This window comes from Phaethon aethereus, assembly GCF_964289735.1.
Source record: "Phaethon aethereus genome assembly, chromosome: 11".
In the NCBI taxonomy this organism is placed as follows: domain Eukaryota; kingdom Metazoa; phylum Chordata; class Aves; order Phaethontiformes; family Phaethontidae; genus Phaethon; species Phaethon aethereus.
The window spans coordinates 19,785,313-19,806,120 of NC_138587.1; the positions used below are offsets into that span (position 1 = coordinate 19,785,313).

Consider the following 20,808-nt stretch of genomic DNA (forward strand, 5'->3'; position numbering starts at 1 on the left):
GGGCAAAGTATCTGCTACTAAATCTTTCCTTATCTCACTGTCTGCTTTTCTTCCTCCCTGCAGAGTTTGAAGAAGAAGATAGACATCCTGCAGGATACTCTGAAAGTCCCAGCTGTAACCAGAGAGACACTCAGTCGACTAGTCTTTGAGAGGTTAGTGAAGCGCATCCTCAGATACAGGCCAGGAGTGGAGATGGTGGGTCCAAAGTAAGAGTTGACAGGTTAGCTAGCTGCAGAAGCAGAGATGTGCTAGTCTTGGCAGGCATTGCAGTAGCACAGTCATTTTGCTCCTTGTATCCTATTTTGGTTTTTTTTGTTGTTGCTGACAAAGTGGTGTTTAGTTTACCTGCAAAAAAGTTTGTGTGTTGGAGGGTTTGGGTCAGGATGGGATGGAAGAATGGGCTGTTTTCACAAACTCTTTGTCAGTATGTTGTAGTGACACAGGGAAATATCCCTAAAGCTGCTCTTTTGGTTGCCTCAGAGTTGGCCTTCCAGTGAGTATGCCCTGGTGTATGGGCCCTGGAGATCTTAGCCAGGCAGAGAAACCTAGCCTGAAAACCAGCATCTTTTACATTTTAGCAAACCCTTTCTTTTGAGGAGCCCATGCTGTTACCCCATACAGCAAGCTGGGTTGTGTACACAGAGCAGCAGTGTGCCAGTGTGTTTCCCTGGGCCCTGCTGTTATAGCACAGGCCATTCGAGGGTGAACGGTAGTTTGGGACATTGGCTATAAACTCTGGGATTTGGATTGTCCTTTCCTGTGACTTGTAAGCAGAACAGAGCTCTGATCCTGGTCACACTGCTGTCTTGCAACTCAATCACGTAGCGTGCAGCTCTGTCTTCCTGTTATCTGCTGGGTGGCAAGCAGTGGCCTCCTGATGGCTGATGCTTTTGCTTCTCCTTGCAGCCCCACTCCTGTGGAACTGCAGCACCCAAAGCTCCACCGCCCGGCCCACAGCGATGAGATCAATCTAGATGCTACTTTTGATGTGGACACCCCTGAGCATCAGCCCTGCAGATCTCCCTTCAGCCCTGCAAAAAGGCAGAAGCTGGATAAAAAGCCGTGAGTTTTCCCTCCTCTTTCTGCTTCTGAAGGAGATCAAAGTCTTGTTTCTTTGGAAGTTGCTGTGTGAGATCAGATAGCTCTCCAGCTGCCTGATGTCGTGCTGCAAGTTTTGTCGTCATTTGCTTGGCCTTGTCTGTCCTTGCCAGCTCCATTTGAACAATAAATCTCTTCTGATTTGCTCCTTGGGCTTCTTACAGGCCTCCTGTGGTAAATCTGGCGAAGAAGGTTCTGAAGGAGACAGTGGAGGTAAAAGGACTAATCTTGGTTTCTGTATCATCTCTTTGATTCTGCTCTTAATAAGCTTGGGATAAAGGACCCATTTTCTCCATCTAGGAGACCATAAACCAGCCCATCTATAGAACCACAGTGCATGTTTCAAAGTGCTTTGCTTGACAGTCTCCTAGAAACACTGTATTGCTGCCTCAGGCTTCCTGGAATTGGGCAGGAGAGGGAGCGTGGGGACCCACATGCTTCTTGCTGGTTATCCTGCCTCAGATGTGCTTGGCAGAGACAATGTGAGGCTGACCACAAGGCCTGTGGGGTCAGCTAAGGGGGCTGTTCTCCCAGGCTTGCTTGGTCCTGCCTCCCAGGCGCTGCTCCACATGAGCCCCAGTGGGAGGTTTGAAGCTACTGTTCTTTGTCCTGATGTGTGGCACAGCACTAATTATTACCCTAAATAGCTGTCAGCGTTATTAGTGCTCCCTGTATGTGGACTAAATTCAGCAGATCATGCTGGTTAAAGGGCTTTTGTCATTATTTTGTGGGGCAGAACTGGGCAGATGATCTGGAGGATGATGCTCTGAAAGGACTCTTGCCAGCGTTCATCAGGAACTCTGTTCTCTCCAAGAAGCCATCTTCGGGTAGCTTGCTGGGTCCCCACAAGAACACGGGCACTGTAAGTATGACTGTCCAGTTGGTGAGCTTGTCAAGGGCTGGCACTGCACACCTCTGTCCTGAAGTGACCCTACAGGAGGAAGCAAATGGGGCTCTTACCTTCCCACATACAGTGTGTGGAAAACAAATCTTGGAGCATGACCTGGCTACTTCCCAGTCCTGCCGAGCTCCAGGGATCACAGATGCTCATTCCCTTCCTGGCAGCAGATTAAAAGGCCCTCTGTCCCATTCCTCCATCTCCTTGGAGCTTGGGGCATTTTCCTCATATTCCTCAGTTCCGGTGACAAAATCCTAAGCCTTTCTTGCTGCTTGGAAGGCTCAGCTTGCTTCAGAAAGTGCCCAAGATACCCAAACTTTACTAATACCCTTGTGCCTGCCTTTTTCCAAAGGTGAGGGCTTAACACAAGTACTGAGTGTTTCCAGGTGCTTGTAACCCCTCCTCAGAACCTGCAAGGCCCCCATTTCCTCATACCCAACATGAGAGGTAGCCAAGGCTCTGTGCTGCTGCTCCAGGCTCATTTTTTTTCTCTCTCCTAGGTGAGGATGGGCTATGATGGCTTGGGCGGCAGAACGAAGTTCATACAGCCTGTATCCTTTCGTGCAGCTCACATGGCAGTAGTGATGCTGTGGGAACCTCATCTCTGTTCCTCCCCTTCAGTCTCAGCCCCCCTGGGGAGTCTTGTCCTCCAAGTCAACAAAAAATGGGTGGGGATCCTCAAGGAACCATCAGATTTCTCTCTATCTGACTCTGAGCTCAGCAAAGGCATCGAGGACCTGAACTTGCTGAGAGCATTATCAGTGGTGGCTCATTCGGAGAAGCATCTCAAGTAGAAATCGGTACAATTTGCAGGGACTGCCTATGCCCTTGGGATCTGAGCAAGCAGTGTAGCGCAGCCTCTCCCTGGCTAAGTGCCTGCCCGCCTGTGCAGCCGAAGCCTTCGCTCCTGTGGGACGCTGCTGCTCTGCTGTGCCTCTCCTGGTGGGCAGCCCTGCAGCAGGTGAGGAGCGGTTGGGGTGAGCTCACCCAGCGGGTGGGGAGCTGCTCCGACTCCCCCTCCTCATGCAGGAGCGGTGTACCATCGCCTGCGGAGGCTGCCCCTCACCTGGGCAGTACTGTCAAAGGGTGTGTGATGCACCTATGGCTCTGACACCGCTCTAGCTCCTGCTGCTGCTTTTGAGGGGCGGGTTTTGTTCTTTGTAGAAAACCAAGAGCCTGAAGCAGAGAAGTGATCAGCTGGAAGGTGTGACCTGCTGGGAAGCCTTGGGCTGCTGCTCCTGTGGCCTTACTGTGGAGGGGTGGAGATAGCTGATGTCAGGGAGATGCTTGAGCCAGATCTCTGGGGCCAGATATGCCCACGCTGCTGGCCTGAGGTGAATGGGGAAGGTGGGCAGCCCTCCCAGTGCTGCCCCTCAGGCAGGGCTGATGGAGGAGCAGCTCATTTCTCTAAGCCTGGGTGCTGCTGTGTGTAACCCTGCACCTGCCTTTCAGTGTTGCTGCAAGTGGCTGGTCAAGACCTTTCGCAGTTCGGTGGTGGCTTAGTTTTTGCCACTTCTGTGTCTCTGAAGATTTGTATGATGCCATGTGAGTTAAAGGGGACTTGCTGCTCCAAGGGTTCTTCTCTTGGGGTTGCTCTGCCTTGGGAGGCTGCAGGCTATGGCTGCTGTGCCTTCCCCCGCACAGTGTCCTGGCTCTGACATGCAGGGTAGGTCGTGAAGCTCTGATAGATACGCTTAAATGCTGTTTTGTATGCAAGGGGGTAGCACAGAAGTGGGAAGCATTCCTTGACTCATGGGACAGGAGCATGCCTGAGCTCTGCTGCTTTGAGTAGGGGGCAAAGCCCAGCCTGTCCTGCAGGGAGTTTTTCTTTGGGTGCCAAGGTCCCAGGTCTGTGGTTCAGGCTAGTCTGCAGCAGGTATTGGGTCACCTGTGTCCCCAGGGCCTTGGTTTCTACCTTCCTTGACAGTGTTTTACCTCCAGACAAACTTGGCAGAAATCCGTCCGTTAGCAGTGAGGAGCAAGAAGAAGAATGTCTCCAGGCCTGTGTCTGCAGCTGCCTCCGCGTCTTCCTCCAGCAGCAGCCAAGCCAGACTGGACAGTTTCCTGCAGTGAGAGCCCCCGCTTTCCCAGGGAGCGGCTGGGCAGGGTGGCCGCAGGGGAGTGCACTCGCCCAGAGCCTGGCAAGGGGCAACCACCGCTGGGTGGGGAGCTGCTATTTGCAAAGCACTGGTGCTGTGTTGTGGGTGAGATGAGCTGCCATGGGGAGAATCCTGGCCTTGCAGCAAGCCAACAGGAGACCAAGCCTCTGGCTAATGCTTGGATTGATTTACCTCCTTATTTTACCCCTCCTTCCTCCTATTTTCATGCAGCATAAACAGGGTTTTCTCATCTTCTGGCCTGCTCCGAGCTCTACAGTTGCTGCTGCTGTTGGGCGCTCTGACAGGTGGAACTGCACTTCTTGGATGCAGCCGCAAGCTAGAGATGCGAGAAGGATATCTGGGATGTCAGTCTGGAGCGAGAGCAGGGACCTGGACCAGCTCTGTGCCTGGTGTAAATAGTTCCAAGAAAGCTTCCTGGAGGAACAAGCGTGCAGAGGGCAGGGCAGCGCTGGCTGTGTGTTCATCAAGTTGATCACCTTCCCTCTGCCGCAGGCCTGTGTGGGCTGGGGAGGCCCACGGGCAAGCCTGGGGGATGTTCTGCCTTGCCCTGGTTTGGGCCATGAAGCCCACTGTGTTTTTGCAGGCTTGGTGCTGAAATTGCTGATGTTGGGGATGAGGGTGTTGGGGTGGTCCCCTGCCCAGAAACGGGGATCAGTACACTGACATGACCCCTGTTCTTGGCACGTGTTGGTGTGAAACTTGTTTATGAATTTCTACTTCTTGTTTTAATGAGACAAGGGTTTTTTTGTTCTTTTGAAACTGGTCTGCCTAGTGATTTGAGGGTTTGGAAGGGCCTGAAGAAGTGCTGGAGAATGGCTCCCTTCAGGGGAGGAGGAGACCGATGGGCCTGAGCCTGACTGGGATTCTTCAGCTGGAGATGTGGGACAGGAGCTCCCCTCTTGCCCTACGGCTGTAGCAGGGCTGTGCAAGCTGCAAGGAGTGGACTTGGTAAGGTACCTTGCTACGGCACACTGTACTGTACAAATTTGTGATGTTTCCCACTCCCAGCTGCTTCAGGCTGGAAGCCTCAGTTACCTGGGCTGGCTAAAAACATGTCTTTAGGAAATAAAATGTATGTGTGGGCACACTTGTTAACACAACTGGCTTCTGAGTCGTTTCCTCCTGGTTGTGGCTCAGGGCAGAGGACTGAGCTCAGGCGCTGAGCGTGGGGGTGATGGATGTGGAAAGCAGCTCTCAGCCCTTCCCTGGGGCAGGGGCCCATCTCCTGTAGTGGGGTGAGGCCATGATGAAAGCCATGCTGGTCCCCCAGGGCAGGGAGCAAGGCAGATGCCTGCAGAACATGAGCTGTTTCCTGCCTCCATCGCTTGGGGCTGACTGCTGGACAAGGAATGGGGGGAGAGTCTGGAGGAGAAGGTTCAGAGGGCTGGGAAACAAGCTTGGGGGAAGTTAAATAGACTCAGAATAGTTTGGGTTGGAAGGGACCTGTCAAGGCCATGTAGTCCAACCCCCCCCCTGCCATGAGCAGGGACATCTTCAACTACATCAGGTTGCTCAGAGCCCCGTCCAACCTGACCTGGAATGTTTCCAGGGATGGGGCATCCACCACCCCTCTGGGCAACCTGGGCCAGGGGTTCACCACCCTCATCGTGAAAAATTTCTTCCTTCTATCTAGTCTAAATCTGCCCTCTTTTAGTTTAAAACCATTACCCCTTGTCCTATCGCAACAGGCCCTGCTAAAAAGTCTGTCCCCATCTTTCTCTGGACAAGAGAAGTCTGCAGGGAGCCTTTTACTGACCCTCACCTCTCCCAGCTGGGCACCCTGCCTGGGGCAGTGGGGGAAGTGCCGGACTGGCTCCTGGTCTCTCTGGCCTGAAGTGAGTTCAGGGTGACCCTTTGAAGAAGGTGGCAGTGAAGGCCTGGGTGCAGAGCCCGTGAGGGACGTGGGCTCCCTCGTTGGGGTGCTGGAGAGCTGGTGATGTGTCAGCAGCCATGAAGGTAGAGCCAGTCCCAGCCTGTGGCGGAGGGACTGAGAAGGGATTTTGGGGCTCTCCTGCTCCAGCCCGGATGGGGGACCTGTCAGAGAGTATTTGCCTCCCATCAGGCTGCTATGGCCCTGGGTGCACCCCGCCTGCTAAGCTCAGCCCCGGGTGCTGCCTTAGCCCAGTGTTTTTACTCTTCCTGGGTGGTGATTTTGGCTCCTCAAAAGTTGTCCTACTCCTGGGGCAGCCTTTCCCCGCAGGCAGCCCCAGCTGCGGCCACTCCACAGGCCGGGGGGATGCACGGGGCACGAAAACCGGTGGTGAAGGAAGCGAGGTGCTGTCTCCCAGGGCCGCGCCGGGCCAGTTTTTATTTCTGTGCAATGAGAGGGGAGGCCGCGCCCCGTTCTGCGTTCATGCGGGGGATTTAGCGTCGTGTGCGTTGACTCCCGGCCCACGAAAGGCGGCTGCCGGCATGGCTTGGGCTGGTGGTAAGTGCTGGGGGGCAGGTATGGCCCCAGGGCCTCCTCTGGGGCAGGGGGTCCTTCCTCTGCTCCCCCCCCAGCCAGCACGGCGGCCAGGGGGTGCTGAGCCCCTCGGGGTGGCCTCCGGGCGGCAGCGGCACGGGGGGTGCCCCGTTCCCCCCCCCGCCTCCTGCGGGAGCCGTGCTCTGCTGCCACCAGCAGCTTTAATTATCGCCTGCTCTCATTAACTACGGGCGAGATCTGGGTGAGGTGTAATTGTGCTGTGCCGGTGCGTGGCGGGAGCCGCCGGCGGGGCTGGGCGCTCTTCAGAAGGCACCTGCGCTCTCTGACCTCACCAGGCAGCCTGTGACCTCGTGCAGGGAGGGCATGCCTGTTGGCTGAGCACTGTGTGACCTAATGGGGAAGGGGGGTGCTGGTTGGCTGGGTTCCCTGCGTCCTCCCCAGGGAAGCTGGGTGCTCGCTGGTTGAGGCCTGACATTAGGGAGAGTGTGTGAACTCATTGGTTGGTCTCTGACATCATGGAAGAGCAATGATGCTCACCGGCTGAGCACTGTGTGACCTTGTGAGGACTGGGAGCTTGTTGGCTGAGGGCTCTACCACCTCATCAGAAAGCCTATGCCCTTGCATCAGGGCTTACCTACTAGGCACTGTGTGACCTCACTAGGGAGCCTGTGACCTCAATGGGAGCTGCAAGCTCATTGCCTGCCTGTGAGTGACCTCCTAGGACAACCCATAACCTCATGAGATAGCAGGGTGCTCACTGGCCAGCAGTGTGTGACATCCCAGGGCTGCCTGTGACCTTACAGGGGAGCAGGGCCATCCTTGGCTGGCAGGGTGTGACATCCCAAGGAAGTCACAACCTCACAAGGGCATGGGACACTGATTGGTTGGCAGGGTATGAGGTCCTGGGGCAGCCCATGACCTCATGGGCGAGGAGAGTGCTCATTGGCTGGCAGATTGTGACCTCCTAAGGGAGTGGGTGAGCCTCTTGCCTGGCAGGTTGTGACATTCTGGAGCAGCACGTGACTTCATAGGGGAGGGTGATGCTCATTGGCTGGTAGTGTGTGACATCCTGCAGCAGTCCGTGACCTCATGGGCGAGTGGGTGCTCATTGGCTATCAGGGTGTAACCTCATGCGGGAGTGAGCGCTCATTGGACTCACGGGAGAGGGGGCGCTCACTGGCTGTCGGGCTGTGAGCTCGCGGGGCGCCGCCTGGCGGGCGCGGGCGCTGCAGAGCGCCGATTGGCCCGCTGGCTTGGTGGGGGCGGGGCGCTCCCGCGCGCGCGCCGCCGCCTCGCGCTGCCATTGGCTGCCGCGGGGCGAGAGGCACGTGCTGGCGGGAGGGCGGGGCGGCGGGCGGCGATTGGCCGGGCGGCGCGCGTGCCCGCGGCGCGGGCGGGCGGGCGGGCGCGGGGCGGCGCATGCGCGGGGCGGCGGGGCCAGGCGGCGATGGCGGCGCGGGGCTGATGGCGGCGGAGGCGGCGCTGCGCTGAGGGAGCGGTCCCGCCCGGCCCGCCATGGGCAACGAGGCCAGCCTGGAGGGCGGCGGCGAGGACGGGCAGCTGCCGCCCGTCGCCGCCGCCGGGGCCCCGCCGCCGCCCGCCGCCGCCGCCAAGCCGCCTTCAGCACCGGGCGGCGGCGGACAGCTCCCGGGCAGCGCGCCCGCGCCCGGGCCCAGGTCAGAGCGCGGGGGCGCGCGGGGGCGCGCGGGGCGCGGGCAGGAGCCGGCGGGGCGCGGAGGCGTGGGGCGCGTGAGCAGGTGGGGGGCAGGCGGGCGGCGTGGGCGCGGGAGCGAGCGGGGCGGGGGCGCGCGGGGTGCGGGCAGACGCGGGGGCGTGGGGCAGAGCTGGGCGCCGGTACTCGGGCCGGGGGCTTTGGGGCGGCAGGTCTGCGGGGCGCAGGGGGTGGCCGGGGGGCGGCGGGGGGTGCAGGTCCGCGGGGCGCGCGCAGGCGAACGCGGGCGGGCGGGGTAGGAGAGGGGCGCGCGTGGGGCCCCAGGCGATGGGGGGCCGGGGGGCGGCAGGGAAGGTGCGGCGGGGCCTGGGGGGAAGGCAGAGGCGCCCGAGGTGCGTCACTGCTGGAGGGGCAGCCCCGGGGCAGCCGGCAGCTCGGGGACACCCGTGGGTGCCGGGGGAAGGCAAGGGTGCAGTTTGGGGCTGGGTGCTGGAGAGGGACGGCGTGCCCTCGGTGGGGGGTGCAGTGCTTTGAGGGGCAAGAGGAAGGTAGGTGCTGCCCAGTGGGCAGAGGTCCCGCCGTGGGGGCCGGGGCGGCCGCAGGGGGAGCGGGGTTGGGAGGAGGGAGGGATGTGGTTCGGGGTTGGGGAGCCCGGGCTGGGAGCTCTGGTCGGGGTGAGGTGACGGTGCCTGGCAGCACGCGGCTGACAGCACCGGGGCACGTAAGCACCCCGAACGCGGCCGCCCCAACCGGAGCCGGCACCAAACGGGAAAGGTTACGTAAGAGGAGGGACGTGCAGCCCTGCCCCGAGCCATCGGTGGAAAACCTCACGGGGAACCGCGCCGAGCCGCTCTCCCTCTGCCAGGCAGCGCCGGCCGGGAGGGAGATGCTTCGAAAGCGGGCGCGGGATTGGTGACGTTCCCATAAAAAAAAAAAAACACACCCCCCCCCCCTTAAAAATACCATCCTATCTGGAAAAATAAACGTGGGAGGCAGAAAGTTGCACGGAGGGATGTGGGGGACTCGGTGGGCAGTTTGCCTACAACGCGTGGCCGAGGCAGCGGCGTTTCGGGCTCTTCCGCCTTGCCCGTGCGGCGACGAGCTCCGCTTGAGCTGCCGATCGCGTTACTTCGAATGGGGAAACGCAGGCGGGAGCCCACAGGGGAGGCTGCGGTCTCGCCCGGCTGTGCTTCCGCGCGCTCCCAGCCAGCTGGCTGCGGTCGCTGCTTGCAGGCTGCACCGTGGCACCCAGACGGGATTCAGGAATCCTACAGGGCGGCCGATTTTTCTTTGCGAAATCCCTGTTAGCAAGGAGCGCGACAAAAGGCCCCTGGGTGACATCGTACCCATTTTCCTTCTTGTTTTTTTCTGGTTCTCCTTGCTAAAGGGCCACCAACCCCTCCGCTTTGGGCTCTGCCAGCGATAACTCGTTGGTAGGCTGCTCGTAACCGTTTGAAATTAAATGCCTGCACAACTCTTTAGGCTGGTGTGACAAGACCAGCCGAGGGAGCCGTGCAAACCTGCCGTCTCTCTCTGGTTTTGGTGCTGCCGCGGGGCTCCCCCGTTGCTGCCCAGGGTCTGCGTTTGCTGTTGGGTCCCGGGGGCTTCGGGGGTCCCAGCGGGGCTGGCGCGGTCCTGCAGCGCCGGCCGTCCTCGTTCCTCTCCCGCCCAGAAACGCCGGGTCGGTGTTGCCGGCCGTGCCCAAGCCCTCGCCTGCGGCGCTGCCGCTCCTGCCCCTCCTGGGGAGCTGCTGCCGGGGAGCTGCCTTCCCTTGCAGTTAATTAACGCCATTAAAGACGTGGGCTGCGCGGGGCTCTGCGGGCTGGCGGCGAGGCGGTGGTGGGATGGGGAGGATGCCGATCCGTACCAGCGCTTAACAACTGAGCGTGGGAGGGGTGTGGGGAGTTGAGATACCGTTTGGGGAGTTTAGTTCAAGGTAACAAAGCGGAAATGAAGGAGGAAAACAGGCGTCGAGAAGAAAGTCGTCTTTGTGAGGTGCAGGAGGGGGCTCATGAGACAGACCAGATGCTGTAAGAGGTTTAGCAAAGCGTGGCTCGTGCCGACCGAGCGGTGGTCGCACTCCAGAGATCCCAAGCGACAAGGGGAAAGAAGCTGAATTCCTCTCAATATTCGGGCAGTTGTGTTTTGTTTTTCTTTTTTCTCTGAATTAAGTAACCTAAATCTGTATGCAAAGTCAATCTGCACCGTAGCGATGTTCCTCTTCCGTGTCATTTTTCACAACTGGCTTTGTGTTACGCAGGGAGACGGTCCCAATACCTTACATGTGCTATGCTGGATTTCAGGGTCTTGTGTTTAAATTCATAATAATTGTTTTCGAGAAACCGGGCGTACGCTACGGAGAGACTTCAGAGAGTAGAAAACATCCCGTAGAAGTCACATCTTCTCACCGGGTCATGGCGCCTACCGATATTTATGAGCTCCGGTTTTCTGCTCGCGCGCCGGGCAGTGGCGGTGCCGGAGGACGAAGGGGAGATGCGTGCGGAGCCGGTTAGGCTCCGCCAGCGGGGGTGCAGCTCCGACAAAGGTAAACGCCGCGCAGGATTGCATCAGGCGAGGTGTTTTCGGCGCAGACGGGAAGACCTTACCCTCGTGCGAGTTGCTGCTAAAATCCCTCCTCGGGGGGTCGTGCCCGGCGTTGGCGTGCGCGGGCGAGGTGATGGGGAGTCGGAGGAGGGAGGGAAGGGTTGCTGTCAGTCCGCCCGGACAAGCGGAGCCTCTGATGCCCGAGAGGAGATGAAGAGATGGAGCGTTATTAACCTGTGGGATCAGCGGAACGCAAATGGGTTGCGGAGGCGTTCGGACCGAAAACTCCCCGGCCGCCTGGCAGTGGCGTCCTGCTCTGGCTCCTCCAAAGCCAACCCCCGGCGCGGCAAGGACAACCTCGCGTCACGGCGCAGCCTGATGAAAAGGGGTGGGATGGCGGAGTAGGGACGAGCCCGCGTTCACAAACGTAGCTTGGGGCGCAGCGCTTTAGGTGGCTGGTTTTCCTGGTATCCCCAAGGGAGACGTTGTCGCGGCTTCTGATGGTATTTTGTCCCTGCCTGATTTATGCCCGGTTCACTCGAGATTTTTGGTCTGTCTGCCGCGTGGCTGCAGGGCTCGTAAAAGACTTTACAGCGCGAGCTGGGGCTGAAGGACGGGAGAGGGGAAGAGGGTCGGTCTCCCGGGAAGCGCCGGGGACCGGCCGCAAGTGCACGGGCTGTCGGTGGGAGCAGCGGTGCTTTTGGCATCACCGTTTCTCCGGCGCTGGCAGAGGCGTGCTGCAAACAGCCGGGCTGGCTGCCGGGCTTCGGGCTCGCGCGGAAGCTCTCTCCCACGGTGCGCCGGCAGGGACCGCCGGGACCGTTGTTTTCCGTGACAAAGAAGCCGCTTTACCGAACGCTTCAGAATTTCTCAGGCTTCGAGGTAGGCTTGCTGCGAGGTGAAGGTCTCGAGGTGACCGAGAAGGGAAGTTTCCAGCACCGCGCGGTAGCACCTCTCGCGTGTGCTGCGGGCGCTCCCCCGAAGCCTTCGCTTGTCTTGGAATGGCCAAGTCAAGCGGTGGTCCCGTTCACCCGGCTGTACCTTTAGCGTCAGGCTGCTTGGCCGGTGGCGGAGCTTGAAGTGAAAAATCCGGGGATAGGAAAGAGTGTCGTAGGAGCAAGGAGTGAAAGAAGCAGCCCTCCCCATGAGAGAAAAGAGCCCAACTTTGGAAAAAAACATTAGTGCAGCTCAGATGCTCTGTTCTGCCCTGTTGGTAGCGTTGGCATTTGCTGGGTGTAGGCTCGTTTTCTTGCCGTAAGTACCATAGCAATAATAGGCAATAACTATATACGTAAAAGTAATTGAAAAAAAAAAAAATCAAGTTGGCCCATTTCTTTTTAAACGGGCGCTTTTCACGAGCTTGCGGAAACGAGCCGTCAACGTCCGTTTTCGTATGACTGTGCTGGAAAATAAAACAAGGCCGTGTGACGGCAAACCAGGCTGTGGACAGGGCTCCTGCCTGTCCGGAGAGCCGGCTCCGTATTTGTCGCCCCGCGCCGCCGTCCCCAGAGGCTGAGACATTACAGAGGCACTGCTGGAAAACCTTCTCCTCAAATATTAAAATAGGCTTTTCCTGGCCTTTTTGCTGAAGTGTGGACCGGCGCTCCGGAAACGCCTGCTGCGCACCCGCGCTCAGCAAGTGTTAGTTTATTCGCTCTAAGCCATTTGGAGGGTCAGGAGGGAGCTGAGGCTGGGTTTAAGGGAGGAGGGGGCGAACAGATAGGTGAGGTTCCAAGCTCCTAAAACCTGTGTGAGCAAAATGAAAGGTACGAGGAGGAGTACCAAACGGCTTACTTGACGGACCGAGTCAAAATATTTGCGGTGTTAAGTATCCCACCGGGCTTCTGTTCCTCTTCCTCTCCCATGTTGGAGCCGCAGCGTGTCTCCCCGTTGGCGAGCGGCATTCTACGTCCTGTGGACGGCTCTGACAGCAGCTGTTAGGCCGCTGAATTTAGACAGCGCAACCCTGGGTGCTTAAGTAACTCCAAAACCCCTCCCGTGAACGCGCTCATCAATACTCAAACTGTTTGGCGTCAAATATTAATGCCTTTTTTTTTCCCCGCAGACAAAGCCACAGGTTTGCAATCCGCCTCCCAGATTGGGCTCTCTCACTGCTGGGGCCAGCCTGGGCGTGATGGCTTTTGCTCCCGGGTGTACCTACGGCATCCGCCGCTGCTCCAAAAGAAAGTTGGGGAAGAACTGGAAGGTTCTTCTGAAGTACTGAAAGTTGTGGAGGAACTTGGAAGGGTTGATTTCCTTCGCTCCGTTGGCGCGTGCTGGTTGGAAAGTTGGAGGACTCTTCGGCTCCGTCGCGCGTGGTTTGCAGCTACAGCTTTCTGCGCGCCGAAATCCTGGGTGCGGGTGGTCGGGGGACCGCATCCGTCGGGGCCGGTGGGTCCCCGCACGCCGTGGGTCGTGCCACGCGGCGTGACGGGACGCCTTCCGTTTCTCCCGTGCGCCCAAATGAAACTTTCTTCTCTCTGCTCTGTGAGCCGAGCGCGTCTTTGACGCTTTCCGTCGCGTTTCCAGTTCGGTGCAAAGAGCTATCTGGTGCTGTGGCATGTTCCTGCGGTTTATCCCGGCTGGGGGAATACTCAACGCGCATCTGGACACAGACCCGCTGGAAAAACACAGCCTGCCTGCCGCAAACCCCGCGTCTCTGCGCAGCCGCCTTCGCGGGGTCCCCGGCTGGGACTGGCGCTACGGCTCGCCGTCGGCCGAGGGTGCTTTTCGGGTGGCCCGGTTGCCACCTCAGACTCATCTCCTAGCGTACGAGGCGCGCCTTCGGAAGGGTGTGGCAGGCAGCCGGGGTGCGAGCAGCGTTGCCTAAAAAGCGGGCAGCTCGGTAGGATGAGATGGACTCACCCTACTACTCACCCTTGATGGATGGCAAAGGCGTCCCGGTTTGTCACTAGGTGCGGAAATAAGATTATGGTGTCATCTTTGCTGACGAGCGCCGCTGCTCCTGGGTGCTGCTCGGGTGGTGGGTTTTTTTTTGGCTGGTGAGTGGCAGCAAGCGCTGACGGTCGTCCTGGCCCCACACGTTGTACAGTGTTACGAGCGTTGCACCTATTTTCTTGAGTTGGAGATCGTCACTGTTGAGCCACCGCTGTGTCTTCAAACGTCTGTTTGAGTGACAGAGTTGTTATTTTTGCATCAATCCATGGGTATGACTCTTCTTATGAAACAGGGAGTTTGGTTTTTTTTCATTTTTAGTGCCTGGACGTGCTGAGCTTTGGCGTGACCCCGGAGCGCTGCCGTGCAGCCTGCCAGTCGTCGCTGGGCATACCGTACCGCTTTTCATATCACTGAGGCGGAGCAGTTTTTTATAAATATAGTGAGCTGGCTCCTCGCTGAGAAACACCCAGCACCTCCAACGAGCTATTTAGGAGCCTACAAGAGAGCAGTATCGTTGCATCCTATTAATGCTGGCCTGTGCTTTACAGTGAGGCTGGAAGGACATGTTCCTGGGGGGCTCCTCACCCGTCCTCTGCTCATATTTAATGTCACAGGTGACTTAACTGCACTGGTGATGATATCTTGCTGACTCTTGGCCACAGCTTACTAGTGTCTGTTTGATACTGAAGATAGACACCGGCCCCGTTAACAGCCTGGGGACAACGGGTTGATGGGGCAGGAGACAGCAGCTCCTTGCCCATGCCGAGCTTCTCAGAGGCAGAGGAACATCGTCCGCCAAGTCAAGAAAAGCTGATTTTTATTTTGTTTTCTTTTTTTTTTTTTTTTTTTTTTTAAAGTGTCATGGTCTGGCTTGAGATGAGAAGTGATGGTATGCCCTCCAGCCTGACTTCTGGCACCGGGTGGTAAAGATTGTTACGATGGCAAAACGAAATCTGGAGTTTAGAGGTCCAAGCTAGCCAAATGGCAATGAAATGTGTGTAAAGAGCGAGCATAAATAAGTGTAGAAGCAGCGTAGCGGAGAGTGTAATGGGATATATGATCACAGAAGGCTTAAATAAAAGTTTCACCTCCTAAGATATACAGTCTCCCTCAGCCCAAAACTACAGTTTCTGCAATGTACAGCAGATTAGCTGCTCACACTGGCTTTATTCCCCCTGAAGATGTGATTAGATGGTTTGGTGCATTCTCTTTTGTCAAAAATGATTTAGTTGTGTTTCTAGGTCATTGTCTATAGAAGAAAAATGCATGTATATTTAATGCGGTAAAGTGTATTAGGCATCTTCTCAGAAGAGCTACAACAAAAAAAACCTCTCCTGCCCAGTCTGTCCACGGGCCCTTCTCCCACCCCTGTCCTTAGTGTCTCCTGCAGCAGCCGTCCTTCTTGAAAACCTGTTGCTCACCGGTCCCCTCAGCAGCCTCCTCTCGCTCCCTGACGCGAGGAAGAGCCTTTACACCTTTACCGTGGAAGAGGAGGGGAGACCTCTGGGCCGTTACCCACTGGTAGACACCATTAGACACCCCGTCGCATAGTCCCGCTGACAAGGTAACCACTAAGATCTCAAAGGAGATACTCCACGTCGCAAAGCCAAAACGCAGCGTCGATGTGCCTGCGCTAGTCCCTGTGTTTGAGACACGCAGCTGTGGCCTAACTTCCATATGCTTCCCTGAGGGATAACGACACCTTTCAAGCCCAGGTTCAAAGGCTTGGACTTGGGCCATCTTGGCCAGCCGGTTTCACAGCAGTGATGATGACCGGGATGGTCACCCCTTTCTGGTCCTGCAGCCAGATGATGGGGCGTGTTGCACGGCTGTGACGCAGTGGGGGCAGCCCTTGGCACGTGGGCCAGGGCTCGAAGCTGAGCCTTTGGAGATGATGTGATGATGATGTGATGGTCCTACTCTTGTCCACCATGCCCCTCTCCTCCATGTTCACAGCCAGGCAGCAGGTGGTACAGGAGGTAAGGAAGGGACATCTTACGGACACCATCTCACTGCATCGCAGTTACACAGGGGCTTCCCGTGCGGCAAGCTCTGCACCGACTCCTCTGACCCATGAGAAGCTCTTTCTCTCCACCCTGAAGACCGTCGAGGCCATCCCTGTGTTTCCTCGTTCTCCGTCAGCAGGCTTCAGCGCTGTGCTGTGACTTCTGCCCGGGATGTCCTGCGGCTTCTGAACCCCCGTGTGAGGTGCAGGCTGCCATCTCCTGCCTGTGACTTGCTGCCCGTCACACGTGCAGTCGTCTGAACCTCCGCTGCCCGAGTGTGCTTAGCTGCTCCTCATGAGAAGAGCATCTCCTGCCCTCCTCTTGGAGGGTTCCCCCCTTTTTAGACAGCTATAACGCAACCTCGCGCAAGCAGATGCTGTATGGAAAACGCATCCATGCTGCTTGGGGAACGTTGCTGAATTTTGAGGTTTTTTGAGCAGGTATGACTAACCATTCCTCACTTGGCTCCGGGACCTGCCAGGGACCACAGTCTCTCAGACGTGACGAAGCAGTTTCCCACGCTGAATAGCTTTCAGATGAGGATTTGACAGCTCCTCTGAAGGACACAGGAAAAAAAAAAAAAATCACCATGGACCAAAATGTTGCTCAGTGCAGATGTGACAAAATTCGGTGTTTCAGCCAGCGCGTCTGAGGCTGGCATGCCCTCCTCCATCCGGCCCCGGGTGCCGGAGGCACAGGCATCTATGTAGGTATTACAGGGTAGGGAGGCTTCCAGAGGTGAGGTGTCGGTAACTGAGAGCAGCCTTTGAACCTTTTTTTCTTTTTTTTTCCTTGCCTGCCAGTAGAATATTGCTTTTTAGGCTGTTTTGAGTCTTTCCTGGCAATGGGGGCTCACAGGCTTCTCCAGTTGCCAAGAGGGACATGAGGCTGATGCCGAGCTCAGAGCCTGGCTCCAGTGGACATCCCTTTGCAGGACCAGTGCTCTCCTGAGGATTGTAGCATCATGCATGTGGGGATTTATTGTGGAATTTGGCTTTATTTATGGATTTTGAGCTGCATTAAGAGGTGCTTGGAGTACGTGACCTCTTCTGACATGGTCTCAGGGTGCTCCTTCTTAGGGTGCTCTGTCCTTGGAAGTTGTACGTGGGTGTGAAGTCAATGTTAGATGTGTCTTCTTCCGCTATTAAATGGGTTCGGAGGGGTCCTGCCCCTCCACCAGCCCGCATGAGACCCAACTGGGTCTCCCCATTATGAGAAAGCGGTCTGTTGGTAGCTTGGTGTCCTTCCTTCATCAGTCTAGACGTGAGGAGTGCAACGAGATTTTACCACATTTCATGTCTGTGAAAAGATGAAATTGTGTGTGGGAATTACTTTCAAAGATTGACATGTTGTAGCTGTTAACCACTTTTTTTTTTTTTTTCTTTTTAACTAGAAGAAACAGATTGCAGCCTGGGAAAAACAGCGTGGTGGGGTTTTTTTTTCTTTCCTCTTCTGAAGAAAACATTTCAGTTACAGATATGTGAAGTTATGAGTTATGAAACAGGAATAGTTGAAATTTGGAAATATATGATAAGTTCTTAAGGGACTTGGTAATTTGCTTTCCTCTTGTAAAAAAAACCAAATCAGCTGATAATACAAAGCTTACGAAAGGCTTGGGGAAAATGCAGTGCCGAACTAGATCTTTTTCCACCTTGACTCCTAACTGTACTTTTTCCTTTGATGAAACATGAAATTACTTTTAATTTATTTTGTTCCAATCCTAGTTACATAAACTATTATTTGATTGTACAGCTGGACTGAAAAACTGTAGGAGGTCTCACATTTAGGATTTTGCTGCCTCTTTCTCATTAAGCCTACAGACTGATTTCTTTAAATGCACCCATTAGTCTTCTTAGGGAGACAAATTGTTGTTTCGTTGAGTTTTTTCTTTCTTTTTCTTTTTTTTTTTAAGCGCTAAACTCCCAGTTAACTGCCAGAATAAACACTGATGGGTTGAAACCTTTCCAGGTACGTCTGCGCTGCAGTTGGGCGATGCGACGCTAGTGCGTGTTGCCCTGGCCAGGCTGGGTTTGATCTCGTTAGCTTAAGCACCCGAGATGGTCACAGCCTAAACCGTTCTCGTCGTGCTTGGCAATAACCTCCAAGTCTACAGGATGGAGTGATGCATTTTTTGCCATTTTGATTTTACAGTATGCTTTTTTCAGTAGCTCGTCTACGGTAACTTCTGTTGTGTTATTGATTTCAAGTTTGGGACTTCTAGGGCTCCAAGTTTGGGACCCGTTAATATAGTTCTTGTAGGACCAGCTTGGAGTAGGAGTTGAACCTGTTGAACCACCAGCTCAACACAGTGAACCACGTGTTGTCCTTGAAGCATGCAGGTCTTTCCCGTATTTCCTCTGAAGGGCATCAGCTTTCTTGTCTTCTGCCCACTGACGGTAAGCCACCGTATTTTGAGTTTCTTTTTTACCCGTTCGTAGCTTTGATTTCTTGACGGACCAGGCAGGTGTTGGTAGCAATCCTTTGGACCGCTGCCCTTGCGGACCTTCTCCACTCTCCTCTACTCCTCTGCTGGCCATAGGAAGGTGGGGGAACTTCTGTCAGGCTGCTCCCAAAAGACACCCATGGGCTGTGTCTGCTTCGGTACGAGCTTGCGAGAGATCTGCAGCAGGTAGTGCCGGAGCACATTGTGTCGGGGCCAGGCGGCGTCAGTGGCTTCCTGCAAACACTCCCGACGCCGGCGTACGTGAGGAGGCGATGCTGGGTTCTGCTTCCCTCGCTGTACATCGGCCCGCGCTGCTCAGCGTCTGCCCCGACGGCCCCTTTGTGTTTAGGGCAGCTCCATAGTCCCAAGGAACAGAAATTTCCAAGCCTCCTTTTCCGCCCCGTCTGCAAGTCGTGGGTGTTTTGCTCGGGAATCCTGTAGCACAGAAGGAGAAGAGGTTGTTTCCGTTTGCATAGAGTGGAGGTCTTGAGGCTGCTGGTCCTGGAAGCGCAGCCCCAGCCTGCCCTCCCACCCCCGGCTCAGTGGCAGAGGGGCGTGTGGCCCTTCGCTGTCCTTCCAACCTGTTGTGGTGGTGATTTTCGGAGCAGCAAAAGCCCATTTATCACTTTATTGGGTGAGGTTTTGACTGGTTCCTCTACAATGACGACGTCCGTTCTCGCTTGAGTGGAAAAGGTGGTCCGTGTTACTACGTTGTGTGCCATTGATTGCCTTAACCTGGCAAAAATAAGGCAGCCAGAAACATCCCTCTGGGGGAAAACTCTAAAGAAGTATCTCCTCAGGCATCCCTTTTGTACTTTATTTTATCTGCCTTTCTCTTCTTGAAGTATCTCCTCCCCCCGGTTAATGGGTTAGGTTATGATTCCTGTTGGCTGTACGACGCAGTTTCATCTAACCCACGTTGGTAATTACCAACTTAATTTTGAGTTATTATTAACTAAAAATACAGTCCCAAACACTCTCGAATTAACAAATTATCATGCCTTTTCCTTTTCCTTTGAAATACGCAAACAAAAGCAACTAGCTGCTTCGGGTAGTAATAAAATGCCATCTACTTACCAACATACCTAAAATCCGGTTCGCTCACCAAGCAAACTTCTCAGCCTTAAATTTTACCTGCTTCCATTTCTGCCAAGTTAAGCCTTTTGATGGACCACGAGGACAGATACATCAAATATGCAGCTGCATCAGTCTCTTTGGGGACAAATGTTCTTGTCTGAGGCATGTGCGGCAGGGAAATGTGTGCGGGGACGAGGCTCCTGAAGGAACTGCAGACGCTGGAGAAGTGTTTTGCTTTGATCTTATAGAGAATCTGGCAGGGGAATTTCAGACTCTCCTATTTCAAAAGTACGTTTAAACTGAACAGCTTAAAACATTGAAGTTGACGGCGTCTCTTAACAGCGTTGGTAATCTATTAGTCTTCGGGTTTGCTTTTTCTTTCCCGTTGTGGGTAACCAGTCTTACACACAAAAATGTTTATTAATTCCAAGTTCGGTTTGCAGTTTGCGTTTGGGCTGCTGATTCAAACCTCCAAAACCCAGGAAGAGCAAAGCTAAGAGGCACAGACGACGATATTGACCCCGTCCTGTGCAGGGCAGCTGGCTGGCAGCCCCAGGGCACCTTCCCCAGCAGGCACTTGCAACCAAGGTCTTGTCTCCAATAATAGACTTTATTGGACTACGTGTGCTGGTGTGGAGAACGTCGGGGATGGAGAAACTTCTGCAGCTGAGAAGTCTTTCCGACCAACACAACCTGATGGGAAGTTCTCATCCCAAGGGTGTTTGGCTGTGCTGGACACGAATGTCTCTTCCTCGCAGGGAAGCGTGGCTCATCAGTTTTACCGTTGTACCCCTCTCTGTGCGACGGCAACGAAAAAATTAAGGCCCTAAATGGCCTGGGGAAGAGCTAGAAGGACAGTTGTGAGACAGCCAAAATGTGTGAGGTGCAAAGACACAATTGCAGGATGGATAAAAATGCTACAGTTTTTCCTAGATGCAAAAAAACTCTCCATACATTAGGTCTCGCGTTTCGTTTGCCCAGGCTCAAACGAATAGGGATGCAAAGTCAGGATTTTGGCGTTGCCACTCGCTGCCGTCACCAGGAGCTGTTTGTCTCTCTGCAGTTTCTGGCTGTTTTAACTGGGTTTTTTCTTTCCTTTTTCTAAAAATACAGGCCGGTTTCTTTCTGTTATGCCATTACCACCTCTTTTTTAACCTCCTCTTTCTGATGGATCTTCCTATTTTTTAATGCCTGGAATGAGTGTTGTTCCTCGTTCCGGGCTGCGTTCAGTTGACTCAAGCTGTCAGGGAGATGGATAATGATACTTTTTTTTTTTTTTAATCAGCTTTTAATTTTGGAGCATGGGTGGAACTCATCCAAAAAAAGGCCCAGGCAGTCTTCCCAGCTCCTTAATGGTCAAAGGTGAACTCCTTGCTGCTGGGGCTTCTGTACGGAGACCCGTGGGTGGTGTGGACAGGACTGTGGACGCTGTCCTGGTAGAGCCAGACCCCTGGAATTTTCCCCTTTTTACCCGCCGGCAGCAAAGCGCTCTCGGCGTCAGAGCACTCACCCCACAATGGGCCAACGGCTGCAGAAATCCCTCCAGCTCCTGGACGGAATCAAGCCTGGGACTCAAAAGGGAGCTTCGCAAAACCGGGCCGTCGTGCTGCTCTCTGACGGGTGGGAA

General features: G+C 55.4%; 2 protein-coding genes across 2 annotated transcripts in view; both read left to right on the plus strand.

Moving 5' to 3' along the window:
• LOC309408715 (vacuolar fusion protein MON1 homolog A-like) overlaps positions 1-4,069 on the plus strand; it is a gene marked incomplete at both ends in the record, with an annotated part of 5,266 nt that extends 1,197 nt beyond the window's left edge. Inside the window, 6 exons of the mRNA XM_082004616.1 lie at positions 64-152; positions 907-1,062; positions 1,263-1,311; positions 1,835-1,960; positions 2,497-2,547; positions 3,938-4,069. Of these exons, the coding sequence (XP_081860742.1) occupies positions 64-152; positions 907-1,062; positions 1,263-1,311; positions 1,835-1,960; positions 2,497-2,547; positions 3,938-4,069 (603 nt within the window). The remainder of the gene's footprint in view (positions 1-63; positions 153-906; positions 1,063-1,262; positions 1,312-1,834; positions 1,961-2,496; positions 2,548-3,937) is intronic.
• A 3,987-nt stretch (positions 4,070-8,056) lies between these two features.
• Positions 8,057-20,808, plus strand: part of BSN (bassoon presynaptic cytomatrix protein) — a gene marked incomplete at both ends in the record, with an annotated part of 87,609 nt that continues 74,857 nt past the window's right edge. The window contains one exon of the mRNA XM_082004711.1: positions 8,057-8,217. Coding sequence (XP_081860837.1) covers positions 8,057-8,217 — 161 coding nt within the window. The remainder of the gene's footprint in view (positions 8,218-20,808) is intronic.